The sequence below is a fragment of the Gymnogyps californianus genome, chromosome 27 (genome assembly GCF_018139145.2).
Source record: "Gymnogyps californianus isolate 813 chromosome 27, ASM1813914v2, whole genome shotgun sequence".
Lineage (NCBI taxonomy): Eukaryota > Metazoa > Chordata > Aves > Accipitriformes > Cathartidae > Gymnogyps > Gymnogyps californianus.
Genome location: NC_059497.1, coordinates 2829032 through 2851821, shown reverse-complemented (window position 1 = coordinate 2851821; position 22790 = coordinate 2829032). Strand labels below are relative to the sequence as shown.

The following is a 22790-nucleotide window of genomic DNA, read 5'->3' as shown; positions in this document are numbered from 1 at the left end:
GCCAACCTAAAACAACCATTAAAAGTGCTGCTATTTATACATAGCTATATATATTTTCTAGAGCAGACTCATAAGCCATCATGCAAACCAGAAAATTCCAGATGCCTGCTCTTAATTATGATCTGCAGCTTGCTTTCTGCATTTAAAAAAAAAAAAAAAAAAAAGGTCAATATTGCACATTGTCATTTTAAGAGCCACTGGCACAGGAACTTTATCCTGCATCTGCTGATGTCTAAAATGCGAAGCAGTATTATGCCTCTGACGTAACCGAACAGGAAGACAGTTCACTACATGAGCTCACTCCCTGCTATCTCCACCTAAAGAAGGCATACTCTTTTCTCCCACCTCCTACCGGGCAGGGGACTTTCTGGATGAACAATGCCCAAAAAGCAACTCCATTACATCCACCTGTCTGGGGTGTCACGTCAGGAACATGCTAAGTGGTTTACATAGTTCAATGCTAGAATATAGAAAGATAACGTCACTGCAGTATTATTAAGTCTTGGGTATTGTCATACACTTTAAAGTGAATTCAGAGTCTGCAAAAGTGGCAAAAGGAAACTCCGGAAAGCTCGAGTTCACCACTTATCCATAAGACAGGTGCAATATATACAGCGTACACTGTCAGCTCCTCTTGCTGTAAAGGTACAATCTTCCTCTGCTCGTTAAAACTTTGAAGACAGCCAGTGAGGATGCCAAAGGAAAGAGATGGTCTCCATCTGTTTTCTAGTGGGCATTTTATGGAAAAGATTATCTTACGTCACCAACTCAATATACACAGTAGCAAACAGAAGTTGCTGCCTGACATCAGATGCCCAAAGTGGAAGGGCATGCCGCCCAGCACCAACAGACCACGACATCCAGCCTCTGAGGAGCCGTGAGAGGAGAGTCTCTCTTCTTACATTCCTCAGCTCTCTTAAAAGACCTCCTGAGGTGTAAAAATCAAACTACAAATTTCATTTCATCAGTGTTTCAAATGGCTCTGCAAACTAATCTTGTATTAATCCACACACACACGGCCACCAAGAAAAGGAATGCAAGCACAAATTTACAATAAGGTTGATATGCCGTGGTACCCCTCTCAGCTAGCTGTACACACTGAGCCTAACTTATTTTGGGTCTGAGTGCTTCCTCAAATAAAAGAAGCAATAGATCTAATGCAAAACTTGAGATAAGAGCTGGCAGAAGAGAAGCTTCTCCACTTCAACTCTGGGAAAAGAGCAGTAACGTTAATGCTTAGACGTTAGTGTTCTCACCCACTGTTTGGGTCTGAAACTCTAGCATCAGGCAGCAACCTCACCAAATACAGACACACCCTCAAAACCGCATGTAAAATCCACCATCCTGCTAATCTTCTAGCAGTGAGATTACAGGCTTTGTAACAGGTCTCTGGCACAAGAAATGTTTGGACTTCAGCATTCAAACTTTCTGAGAACTGAAAGGAACTAATCCCACCATTCGTTTGTCTCCAGACCTTGCTTCCTCACCGAAAGGAGGGCAGGGAAGCATCCAGAAGCTAGCCAGACCACTTCTCTGAGGGGCTGGACTGTCGGTATACAATGCCATTCAAAAATTGTCCATATCTCAGTAACACAATCATTGAATATTCCTTGAAAATTTCTCCCTGCAAAAAGACAAGATGTTTTTACAGCAGAAAAGACGCGGGCTGTTTTGTTGCTGCAGAAGTTATCAGGCCCCAAGGCAAAGCTGAGTGCACACACTCCTTTCCCAAGCATTTCCTGGAATGCCAGCTTCGATCGTGATTAGATTTCTTCTTGCCAAGCACAGGAAGCAGAAGAACAGAGGGTTTTTCCAAGAGTCACAGAGAAAAGACTTCTCTGATACTGTTCACTGCAATCAGTGCAGACTCAGTTACTGCAACACCAACCAAAACTCCCTTTAACCATAGTGAAGTCTTCCAAACCAAGGAGGGAAGAGAAGAGACTGGAGCTTCAGCTCCTATTAAGGCGTTTGCATATACATTCCCAACCTAGGTCTTCAAAAAAGGGAATTTTGCAAAAAAGGCATTTTATTTGGGAATGGCAAAAACTATGATTGTTGATAATCTCTGTGGAATTATAAATTGCTCATTTAAAAAACGTGGTTAAATATAAGTGTCATATCTTTCCCTTGCTTGCCAATATGTCCCTTCCATGAGTTCATGTGCTATGTCTTCTGTAGATCAGGGGAAAATGGGCCAGGGGTAGAGGGTCCATCCAGTCCAGACAGAGTAAATGGGCCATGACTGTTCAGCACTGATGGAAACTAAGAGACAAAACAAAAATTATTAGGGAAGAGGCCATTTTAATTTACTGTTCCTCTCATATCTGTGCATGTAGAAGCTCCCCTAGAAAAAAAAAAAACAAACCCAAAACACAACAAAGAAAAAAACCCCAAACTTTCAAAGAATCTTCTTCGCTTCCCCCAAGTAATTTACTTTTTAAACGCCACTGCATCACAGACTGCAGCAATCCAGCTATTATAACCAGTGTCACCAGGAGGACCCAGTCTGTAACCTCTGCACCGAGCACTGCCTATGTCCTAAACTAGTAAGTGACTTTAATACAGGTTGTTGGGAAACCACGGTCTAAGTTATTCCTCAGTTAATTATCAGCTATTTATAGAGAAAAATGCCCAGTGCATTTTCAGGCCTACTTGTTTATTCCCTATCCTCACGGTACATATAAGCTACTTCCTTCATCTCCATGGAGATGTCAGATATAAATCGAGAAGACAACTAGTTAAATTTTACCCTTTGCCTAAGCAGACTCAGGCAACAGATGTGGTTATTCCAATTTCGAAGTGGAAGGTGAAGGAAGGGCATGAGTAATTACAACTAAAGGACTTCTTTTTTTTTAAACATAGGGGACATTTTTTCTTATATATTAGTTAAACAAACATACTTATTAAAAACAGTGAAGCTGAGAATTTCCAAACAACAGAAGACAGCAGAACATAGAGATCATAAAGAACTGTGCTACATATTGCCACAGAGATCACACACACAATCTTCCCTCTTACTAGTGGTGAGATTTACTTAATGTCTTTCAACAGAAGAGACTGTTAACAAATGATTAAAACAACCAATACAGCAGCAAAATTCAATTTCCAGGAAAATCTCAACCAGTAAAGTTACACGGAGGCAAGTTTTACAGGAAGGACAGACCTAAGAAAAAAAATATATCTAACTATAGCACAGACTGATATTAATTTAAAACATTTCTGAAATACCAACATTTACAATATGCTTAAATAAAACTGGGTAAACACTAAAATTAAACGCTCTCAAAAGCTAACATAGGGGATAGAAAACAGAAAGATCACTATTTTGTTTCTACATCAGATATTCGGGCTAACTGATTCCTGCAGGTCTACTGAGGAAGGTACTGAAAAGCACGGAGAGCTTGGCTAAACTTGCTGGAACTTACCTGAAAGAGTGTATTAGCACCTTGCAACCTTGCGGGACTGAGAGGAGCAACTGGGCTTAGCGTACTCCAGAAGTGAATACTGGAGAGCAAGGGACTTGGGGTCAGCAAGATGGGAGTCTGCAAAACACATGAAGATAGTCAGCTGTGTGAAACCTGCACTGTGAGTAACACATAGCACATGTAAATCCAGCCACAATAATCTCAGCTCCTACAGCTGCGGAGGGCTGGGTCCAAATTTCAGGAACTCCCATTCCCTCCTTCCGCCTCCTCCCACCTCCTTCTCCTCCCTTCAAACCCCACAACAGCAGCAGCAGCCATCCAGCTCTCCCTCCCCTTGCTGAGCAATTGGCCCTCTTTTCCCAACAGCTGCCAAACCCCGCTGTAACCTACAGCAAATCGGCTCCTCCTGCAATTCAGTATACAGCACCTGCAAGTGACTTTGGAAAACTCAGTCCACGAATTTAAGAAGAGCAGACAGCGGGCACAGGCATGGTCTGGGTGACATTGACAATGTAAGCCACAACAAAAGAAATTTACATCCAGCTTCTGAATATTCTGGATGTTCCAGGTTCACTGGCCAAAGACTTCAAAGGGTGCCAAAAGAGCAACTCCACTTGATTTTTTTTCCTGTCTTCATACATTTCAGTTTTCAATCAGCGGTTTCCCAACAGTTTCACTCTAATTCAAATTTATTACAGGAAAGAGATTAAATATATACGGAACAATTTCACAGCCTAGTTGGATTCAGTTCTCTTCCAAATTTTCCATGAGGCATAAAAGCTTTCCTTTCCCCCACAAAGATAACCAAATTAAGCAGCCGTTCTTATTGCTCTTAAGTCACAATACTCTGGTCTTAAGTAAATACCTACTGACTCAAGTAAAAGGAAGCAGCTAAACAGACACCTCCATGGTTCTCTTTTTTAAAGTATTTTCAGAATCAGCCTGAAGGATAAGGGCAGGGTTTAGGGTTTTTGAAATAATTGAATATCACCCTGGCAAGATTTACAAAGGATCCTGCTGGTGCTGGTTTGGGTTTTGCCTCCACACGCTAACGCTGTACAGACACGTACAGCTGACGTACCACTTGGGCACACTTTGGGGTGGAAGCTAATACCGATTATGAATAAAGTTTCTGTTTTATAAGAAAAATGGGAGTGACGTCCTGAGTTTCAGAACTCCAAATACAATCTACTGACTATTCATTTTCCACTTGCCTTCCCTTACTGTTTTAAAATATAACATAACCACTATTGTTACTAAAAAAAAAAAAAACAACCAAACCCAAAACAGGAAGGGAATTAAGTTACCTGAGAGAAAAGTGCTGGAGTAAGAGAAGCAGTTGGGAGAGAGGGACTCAGAATCCCCAGTGGACTTGGATCGCTGCCTGTAATGACGAGAGTAGGAGCCAACTCCAGCCCTTTGGGTTTTTTAGATCTGGAGAGGTGATTGGCAAATTCCTTCTCCAGCACAGATGAATCCTGCTCTTTGGGCTCTGGGGATTGATGCTGAAGGCTCTGAGCCTGCTCCAGCTGCTGAGAAGCCACGGACTCTATGTCCGTGTCAATGTCCAGGTCAGGATTAGAGCTCAGGGGTGGCGACGGGGGTGTGGAAGGAACTTGCAGAGTGGGAGAAACTGAGGATATGGGTGGAGTTGGGGTGAAGCTGGTGGTTAAGTTTGGCAAAGGTGCTGGAGCTTCAGGGACAGTTAACTTGGGTAGAACAAGCGTCTCCAAGGTCTGGAGAGTTTCTTCCGATGCCATGGGAAGAGAGGATGCGGTTGAAGTGGCAGAAGCAGTGGAAGTGGCAGAGACCGCTGAAGTGGTAGAGACCAGGGGGACAGATGAAGGCTTTTTGGAGGGCATGGTTACAAACTTGATGACAGAGGGTGTTGGATCCTGAGCGGGTTTCTTCTCTGTCAGTTTCTCAGCTGGATTCTCAATCTTAATGGACCTGAAGAGCTTTACACTGGAAGAGTTCAGGGAGTTCAGAGTAAAAGAGGAGTACAAGCCTGAGTGGATATAGTCATTGCGGCTGGAGGATTTAGCACATGACTGAGACTTCTCCTTCCCACAGTTTTCCACATCCTTTGGAGCACTGCTAACTTCCGCAAAACCAGTCATTTCAGGGTCTCCTTCTATACGGCCCACGACAAGTGGATCCATATTTAAAATCTCCGGATAAGAAACAAACTTGTACACAAACTTCTTACCATTCACTTTTTTAATGATATTCTGTGGGTAAGAAGATATATATATATTTAGACCTTCTTCAGATTAATTTTCTTCCTACAAACACTGCCTAAAATAGACTGAGGAATTAGATAGCCTGTAATCTTTCATCAAAAATTGTTTCTTTTTTCTTTTTTAAAAACACACTGCATTCTTGCAATTCAGTTATGCTCCCAAAGTATCATTGCCAGAGCTCGCAGACAAAACACTAGAACAGGTGAGCTTAACCTGACATTAAATATACTAACAATAGTCTTAAAACTGCCAAGCAATTCTGTTTAACATATTTTAAAAGACCAGCTAAGAAAAAAAAAAAAACAACCCATTACCCCCATCAAAGATCACTGACCTGGGTACAGTAAGTGTAATCTAACAGGAGAACCTGCAGAATTAAAGCTTACAGGTTTGCAGAATTGAGAGCTAGTACTTCAAATCAAACCACCTTTATTAAGATGATAATAGAAGAAAAAAGTAGCTGAACTAGTCAGCAGAATGTAGGCTAATCAGCTATTTCAATACCACAAAATAGCATATGTTTAACTTGTTTTGCTCCTAAGTGAAATGCCACACACAATTTGGATGTAAGAAGATTCTTATTTATCGTACAATTATTATTACCGAGACCTCTCAGTACAAAGTCAGATTTGTGCTACCCAATAATAAACTCCAAGCAACATACCACCTGCTACAAACTGACAGGTTCCTCAGAAACTGTGTTTTATTTTTTATCTTGTACACCCACACAGTAACAGTTGTGCGATAAATGGCTTATTGAAATGAAGGTAAGGCTCCCACACTGTGGTTCTAGTTCAGCTTTTTGACACTACCTGTGCACTAATGAAAGGCTCCGCAAGTTATTAGAAGACATTAGCTTAACAAGAGAAGCGTTTTACTCTGCTGGACTAAACTCGCTGACCACATTAGAGGTGCAACTCTGAATACATGGAGAAAAAGAAAAATACTTCGGGTTGCTTCACTGAAAATCCTCATTGTGAGAGCCCCTTCGCAGAGACAGTTGCAGAAAAGATCTCAAGGTGGTGCAATATTCACCATCTCAATCATCATAATCGTTCTGTTGCTTAAACTGGAGTGTTGAGGATTTTAACCCTTGCAGGGGCACGTATTTTTGGAAAGGGGATTAGTATTCAAAGACAGATTCATATTAGCAAAGACTTAAATCAAAGAAGATAACATTTTGCACAAAACTATCCAGAACCTTATAAAATAACCACTGGGAAGGAAATGCAGCACAATGATAAACGAAAGAAAAAAAAACCCTCTAAACATAAACTAGCACACCTTACTTAAGTCTGGGAGACAGAAGTGACACCTATCCCCTTGAAGAGAATGAAAAAGGAAACAAAGCTCATTAGGCAGAAGCTGGTAAGATGGATAAGGATTTGAGGTGGATTTACAGACTTCGTTACCTTCACATAATAGTATCTGAGAGCACGGCTGAGTTTATCATAGTTCATACTGGGCTTGTTCTTGCGGATTCCCCAGAGTCTGGCCACCTCCTCTGCCTGCAGCAGTTTGAACTCCCCGTCGTTGGAGGTCCAACAGATGATATTCTTGTTCTGAGGCTCTTGGAGGAGTTGGAGGAGGAACTGCCACAGGGTGATAGCACTGTCCATAGCAGTAAGCTGAAATTCAGAAAGGCAGATAAGAAGCAACAGATTAGGAACAGCGCATTTTCTTTGTCTCCCTAGAAGGGGGTAATGGAGCAGAGATGTTATTTCCAAAGCCAGCAAGAGTAAAAATTATTAGTCACCAGTCGTGAAAGATGTTCCCTGCAGAACAGAGAGGCTGAGAGCCAACTGCTGCCGTCTCCTCCCACATGTCAGTACTTTTCACATGGGTTATATTTAGCTTCATTTAACTAAATCAGGTCACTTTGGGTAAGTTGCAATGAGTCACTCTCCAAAAAATATTTTTCTAAGTTGTTCCATGTTCACCCACTCTGACTTGTACTGCTTTATGAGAAACAGCTCAGGTGCACCCAGGTAAAAATCAAACCACCCACTCGCTGCCTCCTTTCCTTACCTGCACCCACCTCCAACCTCGGTAGCTTTAAGAAAACAGAGCAGATCAAGTAACTGCTTAAGCTACGTGAAGATGCCAGTGCAGAACAACTCAATTTTCCTTCAGTTCACATTTCTACTGCCTCTTTGTAAACAGCCCTCTCAATCAACCCCCAATCTCCTCTCTTTCAAATCTCCTTTCTTTTCCAGATATCATCCCTGTCTTTTCTAAGAGAATAAACGTGAAAGTAAATAAAATGATTTCAAATGCTGCCTTTGCTCTTCTCTCGATTCCTGCCATGTCTTACCTACATCAGTCATTTAGGCTGAGACTTTCTAGGACTAGTATCTGTCAGCTGATTCACGCACTTCCAGCGTGGTTTTCTTGCACTGAAGCTGTCGATGTATAAATTCATCAAGGACAGACAAGGCAGTAGAGATGACGTTTTTCCTTGACCATATCTGACTACACGAAACAGTACTTCCACAGATATTTTTAAGCAGAACACTAATAATCCTGTCTGCACAAGGGAAGTATAAGATACACTGTGAATTAAACCAGATAAAATTATATTAATTCAGTATCCCATACGGATTCTCTTATTCCAGAACAGAACGGCTTCTATTAATGCAGATTAAACTTCTTCCAATGAAATAAAAACAAACCCAGCTACTCTGGAATAAGAACCATCGCGATGAATTACACTAAAAATGTTTCGATACACATAAGTGCTAAATTCCACCCCACCCCACCCCCCCGTCAAACCTCAATAAAGGCAAATCTAAAGAGTACAGGGGTTTCCAACTGAGTGAATCTGCAGCCTGAGTGACCAACTGCTATTCACAAGCAGAAGCTCCACAAGAGAGGCATCAAGTCCAACTTCAGCAAGCAGGACCCACGCCCATATTGTTTGAAGTCCATGTATACGCAGGGATAAGTTTAAGATTCAGTTGGGACTGCCAGTTCATCTTTGTTACCAAAGCCTTTTATTCCAATCTCATTACTGCCCAGCACTTATCCAGCCCTATATAAGGAAGAGAATGGTCTACATGTCAGAGCTTCAGAATTTAGTCAGCCCTGTAAAAGGATTACTGCTGACAGTTTACACAGGACTCCACATTCTTATTTAAATAAGGTGCCCTAGGGCAGGTACTTTTTTGGGCACAGCCCATTGCATTTAACCTATTTTTAAGAATACCTGCCTAATGGCACGCTTACGTGACTACACAGGGATGTTACATTGATCAAGTCAGTTAAATTGCTGCAATTACAAGGAACAATCTCAAAATGAAGGACACCCACACCACCTTATTATGCTGGCCTAAGGTGCTTTCCTTGTTAATTACTGTATGCATACAACTCCATGCTTGCCCAAATTAATTGCTCAGTACTCTAAGAAAATATCAGCTGCTGAACGCCCTGCTTTGAGATTCTTCCCACACTGCACCGTGGCATGCCAGCTGAACCGTACGGGAACTCAGGGCCAGGCAACCACATTAAAACTCTTCCAGGACTTCTCCTCCGACTTGTATTCGCATTTGCCAATAACATTTCATATCTGCCTACTGGCAACACAGAGGACGTGCACGCTGCGGAGCACCACAAGCGGAGCCTCATTATCCTGTCAGGATGATGCACATGCATGGGGTGTTGTGTAGACATAAGGACTTGATTCTACCATTCTGCAGAGCTGTCAATACTAGTGATACGTGTTAACAGAGAAAGAGCAGGAAAATGAAGTTGAGTGATTATTCCCACGCTACATTTATCTACAGCACTTTAAAAACCCATAAGCAGCACTGCACCAAATAGCGCTGACTGATGCAATGGGAGGCAATCACGTAGAAATTAGATTAGCAGCAGAATTTCAGAGTGGCAAAGGCTTTTTTTTTCTCCTCCTAAAAATCCATGCAGATTTCATCCCAGAATTTCTATTTCTATCCCAGAAAAAATGCTATTATTTCATTGGGCTGCTTCCCTTTAGTAAGAAGTACCTTGCCATTATCTCAAAGCTCACCAACCTCTACCACAGTCAAGCATTACTGCCTAGGTCACAGCTGGTTTTGAACTGAGTTGGAGACGCACAATGCTGACAGACCGGCACTCTGACAGAACAAAGTTCAGCAATACAGAGGACACATGGAGTGACCAAAATGATGGAAGATACAAGATTTAAAAAAAAATAAATAAAAAAAAAAATCACCTTTCCCAGTGATGAGCTATGTTGTTCTGAGGAGCATTTACCAAAAAAAAAAAAAAAAAAAAAAAAAAAAAAAAAAAAAAAGAGTTCATGCTGCCTAAATCCCAAATACTGCAGCTTTCCAGCTGGAAGGATCTTTCTCCCAGGGGCAGAGTTACAGACTGTACTGAAGTGTTAGATTGATCAAGTTACTACTGATGTTCCTGGCATTTACAGCCTTTAGGGTGTCATGATTCCATCCATCACTTGCAGGATATGTTGTATATCCTCAGCACCCTCTACTTCAAAAAGTCTTATGTTAGACACATCAACAACAGGGTGTAAAAGTTTTACTTATTCCTTGGCTGTCCTAGAACAGGAGCAGAGAGCACTTTGGAGTTGTTAATGGATAGGTTATATTGCATACGAGAGAACGACTGTCCCTCTTTATTATTTATTGCGTGCATCTACAGGAAAACACTGGAGAGATACCTCAATGGAACTGGGAGTAGAGAGTTTTTTCTGAAGATTATATACAGACAAAGGGAAGGCCAGAAAATAACCCTCCAAATTGGTCAAAGCAATGGGATCACAGGTGGATCTTGCCCCTTCAGAGTCCAGGAGTAAGCTGTAACTGGGAAAGTATAATATGTATATGGGAGACAATGTTGTATTATGAATCAAGACATCTCATTTAACTTTTTTATTAAAGTTGCTTTGATACGGCGTAAGAATACATCAAAGAACTGCTGCTCCTTCAGGAAAAAGCAGAATTAAAAAAAAAAAAAAAAAATCACACAAGATGTAAAATTAAAACCAGTATAGGCGAGATGAGCACTTCTCTTTGTTTCAGAAGAACTAACATGTTAAAAAGGTTCTTCCTTCTTCAGCACCCGGGGCAGAAGGCAGCTGATGCCTTTCATGAGCCTTTACCTTGCAACCACAGGGACTGAGCAGGGGTTCAAGCTCCTTGTGCTATCCGCATTTTGCGGAACATCTTCAGCTGCCCTGGCACGGGGGGCCCAGCTGGTAGAGAGGCTCCCATCCACACCATAGCCATTTTCAGGGCCACTTACTCAAAAGCGTCCCCCTCCTGCATTGACACTGGAAGGAATTCAGAAGATCCTCTTGTCCTTTTTATTCAGACATACAGCAAACCCCACGCTCTTCAGAGACGTTACAGGCCCATTAGTTAGAGAAACTAAAGAAATGAGGATGAGGACAGGAACCCACTGTCCCACTCTACGCTAACAATGGTGAGATGTTACGTCTCTCATGATTTGTAAGCCGCATTTCAACTTCTTTCAAACCTACGTCTCCTTTCATGAAAGGGCATCAATCTCCTAGCACAGCTCCCCATCAGCATAAAAAGCCTAGTAGTTTGATTGCTTTTTCTTCAAGACGAATACACCAATAATTACAAGCACACCACTGCAAACAGTCTTTTTGCTGAAGGTTATTTTCCTTATAAGAGTCCATGGAGAAAGAAAAAGGTCTCATTTGAAAAGACAATGAGGGAATTAGGCAGAGGCAACACTGCTGCTTATGACGACGGCCTTTCTACTTCTGCACCATTTGAGTATGAGGAAAAAATAGTTGCTAGAGGCAGAGGGCAGTTATACTTTGTAATGAGCATGCTAAAATAGAGCACTATTATTGTCTTGAGATCTTCTCTGACGCCTACGGATGACCCTTGAAGTATACCGAGTAGCTGACAGAATTTGGCTGCAGTACTCTAAATACAAGTGCTGCAAACTTGAGCTTTCTCATGTTGCTGCAGCTTTGTCTGAGGTTGCTGTAGCTTTGTTTGAGGCCTTGAGTTTACAAAAAAGACAGGACACGAGATATGTATCTTTTCCGGTGACTTCTCCTCATGCATCTGTGCCACAACGTGCTCCACGCAATCCATTTGATTACAGAGCCTCAAGGCTTTGCACCTTCTGTGGAAGGAGAGTACGCAATCACTGGGTGGCACAGCAAACAGGAGGAACAGTTTATGAAGTGGCATATGGTAATCTCTCCCGGGGCCGGCAGCTATACTTACTATTGCAAAACAAACTCAAGTGTTCATCTCTTTGTGCTCAAAAAGGAGAGGGACACCTCGCTATGCCCCAGCAAGGCAGCAGCCAGCCAGGCCCTGAGAAGGTAGCAGAGGCAGGACCGGGGAGGGGGGTCTGCCCTAACCCCCATCTTCAAGGTCTTCTGGCAGATTTCCTGTGCTTTGACTCAACATCCAGAACAGCTGAAGTAATCTTTCACCTCAATTTGTTCCAACAGCCTCTTAGAAGCATCTGCAGCCTGACGACTTCTGCAGATGGACTGAATAAAGCAGTCAGGTCTACAGCCTTGTCAGAACCCACACAGAAACAAAGGATGGTGCAAAGGAAAGAAAGGATGTCACACAGCCGTTACACAGAGGACAAAATCATCACTACCACATATTTAAATGGCATGGTTACAGCTGTCCAGGTATTTACACAGAAGTGACATCTCAAAAGATGACTTTGGAAGCAGCACAGAGCAGAGGTAAACACACAGGGTGACACAGAAACCTCTTCTCAGATCACAAACACTTTGTGGAAAAAAAAGAAAGAAACAAAAAAGGCAGCAACAGTAACTCAGAGATGGTCTTGGGCACCTCACACTTAATGGTGCAAGTCAGACATTCAGCAGGCCAGCAGGTGAGCAAGTTAAGCCTTTACACAATTCCAGGAAAGCCAGACGTGCTGTGCGTGCAACACGCCAGCGCTCCGCACACGCGCAGCGAAGCTGAACTGTTCAGACTTTACTGTGCAAAACTATTCCCACGGTTTCTTAATAGTTTAAGATGGCCATGGTGTGCGAACAGAAGGAATTTGTAGACAATAACTCCTGCTACATTGTGCAATATTCCTGTGGACACAAGGCCTTGACAGTTGTTCCAGGAAAATAAACAACAGAATAACTTTGGTTGAAGGAGATTTTTGGAGGTCACAGGCCCAACTCCTTGTTCAAAACAGGGTTAACTTCAAAGTTAGATCAGGTTTTTCAGTGTCTTTGTCCAGGCAACTAACTAAATGGCTGTCCTATTCCTTTTATTTTAGTAAAGGGACAAAGAGGTGTAACGTTGCTGACGAAGTATCTAATTAAGTGGTTATCAACACACAACCAAGCAACAATTTCATTTGCACAGCACTTGAAAATGTTTTACGAAAGGTTTATTAGTAATGGAATATTTTAAGATCCTGGGACTGCGATTCACCTGAACTAGTACTTTTAGGATTTTATCAATTTTCGTTCATTTTAGAAAGAGCCTGCTGCCCAACGTGTATGAAACCTACTGTCCAAAAACCAGCCTCTTCAGGGTGCTCGTATCTAGCTGTTGACATGCTCTGATGTGGTGGGAAGCGCATAAGGGTATTTAGTCCTTTTCCAGAACACACAGAGCATTGTAAAAGTACTTTAACTACTGTCACTCTCACTTGTTTTGTTAGCTTACTTCCCAGAGACAGGTGAATTACCAGTTAAAAGCCTGTTAGAGGTGTAAAATAAAGTTACTGTTTACAAGGAATTAAACTAGAGATGCAGACTTCTACATCTGCAACACCACCATTAAAAATCCCAAACCCTGGCAGCTTTCCAAGTAGTAATTAAATTACACCTTCTCTAATAAATACTAAAATCAGGCAAGAATAAGAAAAACACACCCTACACTCCAATAAATTCTTGTCTTCCCCTTGACTCTGGCATTCACTGCACTGTTGTTTCCGAACCAGTCAGGAAAATCAGCTTGTTCTGAAGGAGAAGCTGTGGTTATCAAGGCAGGAAGCTCCTTGGAAGGAAATGCTGGAGGATGTCCTCACGATAAGAGCTGCTCCAGAGTTTTCATTGCCTAATCCCACTCCAAGTTTGACAGTTTTATTTACTTAAAACAAACGCTGCGATAAATTTTGGGTTCTTGGCTTAAAAATTAAGTTACTTGACATGAAATTAAGGTGTTAGTAAATATTTTGGGTTTTAGGAGCAAATTGTCTCAGCTTTTTAACTCCTATCTGAGAAATAAGTATTTCCTTTTCTTAGTAGGTATCTTCTAGTCTTCTCCACCTTTCTGTATTAGCAAGCAAGCCATAGAAAACAAGCCATGAAGGAGAACAGCGGCATCAGGATTCTCATTGTACGTATGGCTGAAGACTCAAGTTGGCAAAAGCAGATGAGCCAAACAGCTTTTTGGGTTTCTTGAACCTTGATACAGAGACAACGGTGCCCACTTTCTTATCTAATATGGTTTTGACTAGCATACCCTGACACTTAAAAATGTTTAACCTGTTTGAACACGGCCAATAAGGGGACTTCAAACCCCAGTCCATGTACTTCCTCCAGCTGCTACAATCATTCTGATCCTCCATCCCTGGCTAAGGAGGACTGACATCCCAGCGTAGCTAGTTGTATGGACAGCAGACCTCATTTCCCTGCTTTTCTGTACCTTGATGAAGAATCTTCCTTTTCTACCTCTCCTTTTATAGGATACAAGACCGAAGAGAACACGGGAAGGTTTAGGACAAATAGAGAGAACGGTAAACTTCAAAAATGAAATGCCTTTCATCAGTTACTTGGTTGGTTTCTGACACTGATGTGATTTGTTTCTGAGTAAGCCACAAAAATACTTATTTCCGTGGAAGCTCCTCTCTAAGTAGATTACACTCGCTTCCTCCTTATCTGCCACCACAATGGGCTGAGGGGAATGTTTACCAACAGCAGATTAAATTAGCTTCAATGGGCACAATACATCTGCTGAAAGTAAAAGCATCCTCGTTTAAAAGTAAGGGGTCAGGTCTCCACATCACGCTATGGAGTAAACCCTGAACAAAAGGTTAAATGTTTTATGTTGATCCTAACTTTATTATGAAAAGGAAGTCTCATTTAAGATGGAAAAGGTTTCCTTTAATAGTGTTTATAATACACTCGGCCTGGTTGCTATGACGATGGAACAACTATTCTCTACAAACAGGCGCTAAGACCCTAAAAATAAACAGGCCGACAAAAATCACGAACATGCAGCTTTGTCAGGCAGGCTGTGCCTGGTGCAGGGATCGTGTTTGTTCTGAATATGATGAAGATAAAGAAATGCTAATGGCTAGATCCTGCACCCACTGAACAGAGCACTCGCCTACAAAGCGATTCCTGTATTTCTCAGGAACTGCTACTTAAAAACGACACCGCCAAAGCCAGAACTCTGGATTCCACCCCCCCACAGGCAGCAGCACAATGGGGATTATTAGAAGTTTGTCTGTGAAAATAAGGCAAGTATTGTGGAAATAACACACAGGTACACGTATGTATGTGTGTGTGTGTATATGCATACAAAATAATAAAAGTGTAACAGCATGTATTTGCATACTTTCTCCATGGACTCACTTATTGATGTGGGTAGGCATCCACCCATTTCACAAAGAGATGAGTACATAAGTATTTAAAAAAAAAAAAAAAAAATAGTAGCAGAGTCAGGAAGGGAAAAAAAAAAAAACACCAAAAAACCAAACCACCACTTGATGCCAGTCTCTCGCTCTAATCTCACATCAGCAGAGAGAGGCCAGGCAGTCAGTCCCAACCGGTAACAGCACGAAGGAAACACCTCCAGCCCGCGCTCAGGCACTGCTCCCGAGGACCGCTCGCCTGGCCGAACCCCAAATCACGCCACGAAGGCGCACACGGGGCGAGGGGCCCCCCGGGAAGGCTTCTCCCTCCTCCGTCCCGACCCGAGGAGCGTCTCCAGCGCGGAGCGGGGAACCCGGCACCGGAGCGGGGCGGCAGCGGGGAACGGCCCCGGGGCGCCCCGCAGATCAAAGTCCCGGGGCGGGCTGCCGCCCTTCAAAGCCGTCGCCTTCGTTTCCCGGCTTCCTGACACAGGCGAAGCCCCGCACGCAGACCGACCCCCACGCACACAAACACCCACGCACACCAGCACCGGGGGGGGGGGGGGGGGGGGTCCCGCGGCCCCGACGCCCCATCCCGGCCCCTCCGTCAAAAGAAGCCCCCGAGGCGGCGACTTCCCGGAGATGCCCCCAGCCCCCTCCTCTCCGATCCCCTCACAGACCGCCGGCCCCAGCAGCCCCGACTGCCTCCCCCCGCCCGGGGCCTCCTCAGAGTCCCCTCCGGTGCCTCCCCCGCGCAGGACGAAGCCCGTTCACTCCCGGCCCGGAAGCCACGCCGCTGAGCCCGGCCGCCGCGGGCGGGCCGGGCCGTCCCCACTCACCGAGGAGGAGCCCCGCCGGTCCCCGGGCGTCGCGGTCCCCTCGCGGCGGGCAGGTGCTGGGAGCGGCTCCCCCGCCGCCCTTCATGGCCGGGCGCCCCCCCGGCGGGCCGGGCGCCGGGCCCCCATCCCGGGCGGGAGGAGCCAGGCGAGCAGCGAAGGGCAGCGGTGCGGAGGCGCGTTACATGGCGGGACGCGGAACGCCAGTGCCTCCGCCGCGGAGCCTCCGCGGCCGCCGTACCCCACACTTCCGCCCACGGCCCCGCAGGGGCGCGGGGCGCTCGCGGGCGGCGGCCAATCCCCGCGCGGACCGGGGGCGCCGCCGACCAATGAGACGGCGCTGCCCGCCCACCGCTCGCAAGGCCCGCTGGGGAGTGTAGTCCGCGGGGCCTAGCGCCCGCCCGGGCCGCTCGCAGCCATGTGCCCGCGGCCCGGCCCGGCCCCCGCGGCCCCGGCCTGCCCGGAGCCCGAGGCCTGGGCTGCTCACCGGGAGACGTGTGTGTCGCGTGTCACGAAGAACACGGAACCCCTAGCCTGCGGTCCACGGGGGACCGTGGGGAGAGCGGGGCTGCGCACCGGCGGGGTCCCCCAGCCGCAGCGGGGCACGGGCCACGTCACGAGAGGGGAAGGGGTTCAGGCTGGAGCGAGCTGCGGAACATTAAAGTGTTTTAAAAATACAAAGCAAATTTTAAAATAAATAAATAAAAAGAGAAATCCTGCAAAACGGGGGAGGTTATCAGGCAAAGCAAGGTGAAGGCGAGGGAGGAGAGTGCCGGGGCTCGCTAGAACGGGGGACAACCCAGCGCTCACTTCAGACGCCAGCGCTGACGTGCTCTTGTAAGCAGAGCTCCCTGCTTTGTCCTATACCGAGAAACTTGCACCTAAAAATACTTCTTCCTAGGCGAAAGGCACTACCACGCGCTTGTGCTCTCCCTGGGGAACATGGCGGCACCAGGCCTCTTGGTTCAAGAAACCCACCTGGATGTCCTCCCCGCAGAAGGCCACGGGGTTCAGCCAAGGCTCTGTGGATGTTCTCTGTCCCTGGATCTTTTCCATGGCTCACCCGATCCCAGCACGCTGGTGGCAAAGGCACGATGCCTTCGTGCTCCCCGGACTGAGCAGAAGGGAGAGGCGACCCCGGGCTCGCTGCAGGAGGGCAGACGGGAGGCTGCACACGCAGCAGGAGCCTTAATCACACCGAAAGCTCATTAAAGCAGCCCATGCCCGCACTCAGGTCCCCAGGAAACTGCTCATCCCCAGCCAGGTACTGTTTATTGCTAAGGTGCGCTGCCTTGGCCTACAGATGAGCAGTCTCAGTCCCGAGGGATCTACCAAAAAAAGCATTCTTCGTACCAGTTTGAGAGCAGAGTTATTTTCCATTGGATCAGGCATCGGGAGCAGAAGGTGAAGTGCCGAGAAGGCAGCGCTCTCCCACGTCCCTCCGACGAGCAAACAGCCCTCGCTGCCTCGCCATCAGATTCCCACCCATTGGCAGAGAAGGAAAAAAAAAAAAAAAAATCTAAGCAGCACTTCACTGTCAAACACTGCACATGCCAAAACACGCAGCTCTCAGTTTCCTAGACACATGCCGGTAAAAGGTTAGCTGCGTTAGTACAGAGTCGTCTCTGCACATTTCACCCGACTGCCTTCTCACAAACTTGAGTCCTGCTCGATCCGTGGGTACGAGCTAAAGCACCGCGCAGCCGGGTACATTTTTGTTTGGGAAGTACCATCATCCCCAAGCACAGAGGTTGTAGCTTGGAGCCTGGTGAAGCCTGAGCAGCTCCAGCTCCGGTTAATGCTGTTTCTATGAAGGCAAATTCCATACCATTACCAGGTCACCTCCTTCAGATGGTCCCATTTCATGGAGCCAAATGACAACCAAATGAAGTGAAAGGAGGCTTGTAAACTCGGGAGCAAGACAGGGAACACAACCTTGCATTTCACAATACCTTTAAATAACCCTTTATCAGCACTTACTGCACAGTCACAGGATCAGAAGGGAGATGAAAGCAGAGAAAGTAAGGAAGTTTAGGGAATCGAGATGTCTTTTGACTACAGGGAAGAAGTACAGGGGTTTCCCCCCAAGCATGCTTTCTGTCACTGGGAGAGAGGAAGTTTTCAACCAAGCTGACCATTATTTATTTATTTACAGAAGTTAACTACCACATTTTAAAATAAAATTAAGAGAATGGTTTCCATTTTCCCCACCTCCACTTTCAAAAAAAAAAAAAAAAGTGTGAGAGACCACAGGCAGGGAGGGGAAGAAAAGAAAAAGGACAAGAAAAAGGTAAGGAAAAAGGACAAGAAAAAGGTAAGGAAAAAGGACAAGAAAAAGGTAAGGAAAAAGGACAAGAAAAAGGTAAGGAAAAAGGACAAGAAAAAGGTAAGGAAAAAGGACAAGAAAAAGGTAAGGAAAAAGGACAAGAAAATCCTCCACAAAACTCCAGAGTCAGTTTCATCAGCTTTCAAAATAATTAAAGCCCCTTTGAAATGAAAGCATGTGCTGTTTTCTTTTTCCTGTGGAAAGCATCAGTCATTATTTCCACAGAACATTTCACATTATCAGTATTGCTTTTCCCTTGGGAATGCCCAAGCCAGGAAGCACTGACCCAGGAACAAAGGTCTGGAGCTCAGGAGCCCCTTTTCCCATGGCACTGAGCAGTAGCCTCCTCACCTCTACCTGGTCTTCTGCACTGCAGATGACTCAAACACAACTAACGCTCCTCGGGTGAGCCAAACTTGCTAACAAACACCACAAGCCTTTGGTCAAGCGTTTCCCTGCGCCCGTCCCTCTTTTCTTCTGCTGCGCTCCATCCTAACCTCTCGCTCTGTTTAGAGCTTGGACTCCCTTCTCCCACACCGAAGCAAAAAAAAAAAAAAAAGACAAAGGGGAAAATAAAGAAAAGCCCTGTGCTCTCTCTCAGACTCTTCCTGTAGAGTCACACGTGGGAGGTTTGCCAACATCTCCATGTGTGTACCTCAAACAGAGCTAAATCCATTTGTTTGGGAGAGGACCGGCACCTGGGTTTGCACAACTCGCTCAGGGAGCGCTCCCGAAACCAGCTGGTTTCTGCGGGAGCTCCTGTAACCTCTGCGGAGATGAACAACCTACGGGACTGGCGCACACCATGCCGCTTCTTTGAGTATCTTTTCCTCATCTGGCACCGAGCATCGCTTCCTTGCAAAGTGGGAGAATGATACAGCTCTGAAAAGGAACATTTCACAAGATACGTGATGACACAAACCCGGTGTTCAGCACGCGTGCCAGACTCAAGTGGGGTCTGAACATGCTTTGCAAGGCAAACAACAGAGCCCCATCTCTGAGCGCACCACCACGACTCCAGATTCTTCCTGGGCTTTGTTTCCGCTTGCCATCAGCAAAACCTACCAGCACACCCCAAAATTTCGTATTTCCTTAGCACTCAGTCAGGAAACAATGCACGAGCTGAACCCAGAAAGACAGCGCAGGCTGCCGGGGAAGAGGGACAGCACACACAAATCAACTCCACTCCACCCGAGCATCCAAAGGACCTAAAGGGCTTCAGCTACAGCTGTGTCAGCTGGGGTAACTCCACTGACAACCAAAGCATCTTTTTTAGAGGAATAATAAATTTCCTACTTTGTGCAACTCTCACTTTGTTCTGCTTCCCCTGCCGTGGGTTTGCAATCCAACGTGGGCTTGCTCCTATCTTAGACAACATCACAAGGGAAAAAATATAGGACAAAGGGATGGAATCAAATAAAGCAGGCAACAAGGCAGGGTTTGGAAAAAGCGCATACGCAAAGACCTTTTAAAAAAGCAACTTGCGTGCAAAGGCATTTTGAAGAGAAAGAGGCAGCAGAAAAAGGAAGTCAAACAAACACATTTCAGTCGGGATTTCTGGTGAAGGTTAATCAGACGGCGGCACCTAGAAACAGATTTTGCAAGTTCCGAGGCAAGGACAAAGTCATGAAGCGATACGTAACTGCCAGTTCTGGGAAAACACAGGACGACCCAGTCAGAAAAGCGCAGAGATTTCCAGAAGTACTGACTTAGCAAAAAAGAGAAATCTTACTGCAAGGTTCTGACTTTGCCATCACATGGTCGTTGGCTTGAGAGAATGACAGGAGGGCGCGGGGAAGCACAGGCACCAGGAAAGCCAGAAAATTATGCAACAGCTAATGAGACCCTAACGAGGTCTTGCTCCAGAATATGGAGGTGCTATTTTAATTCAGCTCCCAGCTCTGAGACCGAGCTTTGCAAGAGTACTGGGAATCTAAAAGTCATGAAATAAGCAGAACAGCTACGAGAGGTTTTGTGCCTCATTAGTGAGAGGATACGCTCACAAGGGAAAAGCCTTTAGATCAAGGAAGGGTTGTTTGTTCGTTTTTAAAGTTTCACAACGAAAATCGACTCATTGCTCTCTCAAGAGAGATGCTCTCAGGAAGCTTAATGCTCAACGCCTTCTCGGATCGCTAAGGCTTCAGTTACCAATATTAGTGCCTTATACCACAGCTCCTAAGACATCCTTGGAGGTGAAAGGCGGGGGGAAGGCAAGCCCGTGCCCTGTGAGAATGCCAGGTTGCTGGACACAAGCGGCAGGAGCGGGACAAGTCACGCAGCAGCACGGATGCGCAGCGGGACGGTCCGGCTCCGGGGCTGCCAACCGCCCCCTTATCCTACAGAAGCTCTACCAAAAAGTGGGCACGAGTGCTAGTTTGCCTACGAGGCCTAGATGGTGCTAGTCATCAACCTGACAAGTTTACAGCAGGAAATCTGCTGTCACTTGGTTCAGAGCAGCGTCCCACCCTGCTCACAACCCACGGCAAAGCCCCGGCTTTGCCACCCAGGTAAACGCAACGCTCTTCGTAGAGATGCCACCCCCAGCGTCCCAGAATGTGGTGGCACTTGCTCATGCGGGAAGTCATCACTTCACAGAGGTCCCAAAGACACTGCAGGATGCCCACGGAATATGACAAGGCACAGAAGGGCCCACAAATACCAGCTGCCTTTGCTGAAGCTAAAAGGACCACCTTGAAGAAGATGGAGGAGTAACTCCGTTCCCATCCTCGTGTTCCCTTTCGTGCCCAAGCTGCCAACGATCTTGTATTTCTCAGACCCGATAAAGCCCTTTCGCACTCTGGCTTTTCAGTTCTCCGCGTTTCCTTTGCAGACAGCAGCTCTGCCTCTGCTTTGGTGTTTGCTGATGCTCTCAGAAAGCCACAGATCTGCGCTGGTTTCAAACCCTTGTTATTTCTGAGTCTACGAGGGCAAGAGCCCCTGCCTCGAGGGCCGGGCAATCTGCACGCTCGGGGCAGATAAGAGGGAGAGAGGAAGTTCAGCATCCTACAGCAGGCACAGGGCGGCTAATCCAGTCCACGAGCCTCCATCTCCACTCCCCCAGGAGATATTTGACTGGGGCAAGTGCGAGGCTTGTCAGCGGGCAGCCACACAGGGGAGTTCACTGCTGTAATAAATGCTCCAGAGTTAAATACTTTGCTGAACGGGACGTGCAATGCCCAGACCATACAACAACTGTTAGTATTCAAAGGTACACTCAATATTTCGTTTCAGGAAAAAGCAGAATTACCCAGTTACACGAGACCTTCACTACACAGTGAGGAACTAGATACAGCGGGAGAAAGGCTGGGGTTTTTCAGGAGGGCTAGTCTCCACTGACTCAGATAGGCTTGGAGGTGGTTTCAGGTGCTTGTGAAAGTTAAGCCCTAAAGCTGTGCACCAAAGGATCTCTGGTTATTACACAACATTGCCAAACTAGTTTCTACCGTATTATCTACACAGCCCTTCTCCTACTAAAAGCATAATTCCCCTTGTGAAGTTCCCACATCCTGAATAAAATTCCTGAATATAACCCTTAAAAAGCTCACTGGTTCTCCTCCTGGCCTGACCCAACAGCACCGTCACAGCTGGTAACAACAGGGCAAAGTCAGGACCCATCGTGACCATTTAAATGACATCTAGAATTTCATCTCAGAGCCTGTTGTTTGTGCAAACAACCCAAGGTCTGAAATAGAAGAGGTGAGAAGCAGACTGCAGTGCGCTCAGCTCTCTTAGCAAGGAGCTGTGAAACTGCAGTTGGGGAGAAACTGGTGTAATTCACAGAGAAAAGCCAACGTTTCCAAAAGCGAACACAGATCTGTGGATGTCGAATCAGATCCCCCCCCCCTCCCACCACGCACTTTCTAAGCCAAAAAAGGCTTTATCTGGGTGGATTTTCCAGGGAAGCAGGGAAGGATAAGCCCTTTCTGTACCACTGCCCAGTTCCTGGATCAAACAACAAGAAATGGCACGGCTGACCAGATACCGTCACCCCCGCCCTCTCCCACAGGGCTCCAGCCAGGGCATTTATCCCATCAGCTGGGAACCCTCCCCCAGCAAGGCAGCTCGGACAAAACATCAGAAAGCAAAGCGTTTTACCTGCACAGGCAGTGGAGAGCAGCTCCTAGAAAAGGTGCATCCCTGCAAAAAACCTGCCCAAAGTCCATGCTACAAACAAGCATCCACCCTGGGGTTGGGATCACTGAGCCCTGCACGGCCAGCGATGAAGAAAAGCCACTCGCTTATTAGCCTTATTCCTCCACAGAGATGTTCTTCCCTGCTCCAGCCGCCTTGCAAGTGGACTCATGCCTACCTAGAAAGCTGATTATGAAGCAGCAAGTCATCCAGCACGGCCAAGCCAAGCCAAGCCAGCCAGCTGTTT

General features: G+C 45.9%; 1 protein-coding gene across 1 annotated transcript; it reads right to left on the bottom strand.

The window, feature by feature from the left end:
• Positions 1–1416: 1416 nt before the first annotated feature.
• On the bottom strand, positions 1417–22524 carry ELK4 (ETS transcription factor ELK4). The gene is made up of 6 exons (XM_050911372.1): positions 22508–22524; positions 7084–7299; positions 5258–5659; positions 4736–5137; positions 3429–3545; positions 1417–2265 (listed from the first exon to the last, which is right to left on the bottom strand). The coding sequence occupies exons 2-6, from the start codon at positions 7288–7290 to the stop codon at positions 2167–2169; spliced, it is 1227 nt and encodes a 408-aa protein (XP_050767329.1). The 5' UTR covers positions 7291–7299; positions 22508–22524; the 3' UTR covers positions 1417–2166.
• Between the last annotated feature and the right edge of the window lie 266 nt (positions 22525–22790).

What these genes read in the sequence shown, in the direction of transcription:
- ELK4 (XM_050911372.1), bottom strand. Translation starts at nt 7,290, where the DNA reads ATGGACAGTGCTATCACCCTGTGGCAGTTCCTCCTCCAACTCCTCCAA. An exon ending in AGCCTTCATCTGTCCCCCTG is followed by an intron (nt 5,138 to 5,257) that starts GTCTCTACCACT and finishes GTTCTACCCAAG; the next exon opens with TTAACTGTCCCTGAAGCTCC. An exon ending in GTGCTAATACACTCTTTCAG is followed by an intron (nt 2,266 to 3,428) that starts GTAAGTTCCAGC and finishes TTTGTCTCTTAG; the next exon opens with TTTCCATCAGTGCTGAACAG.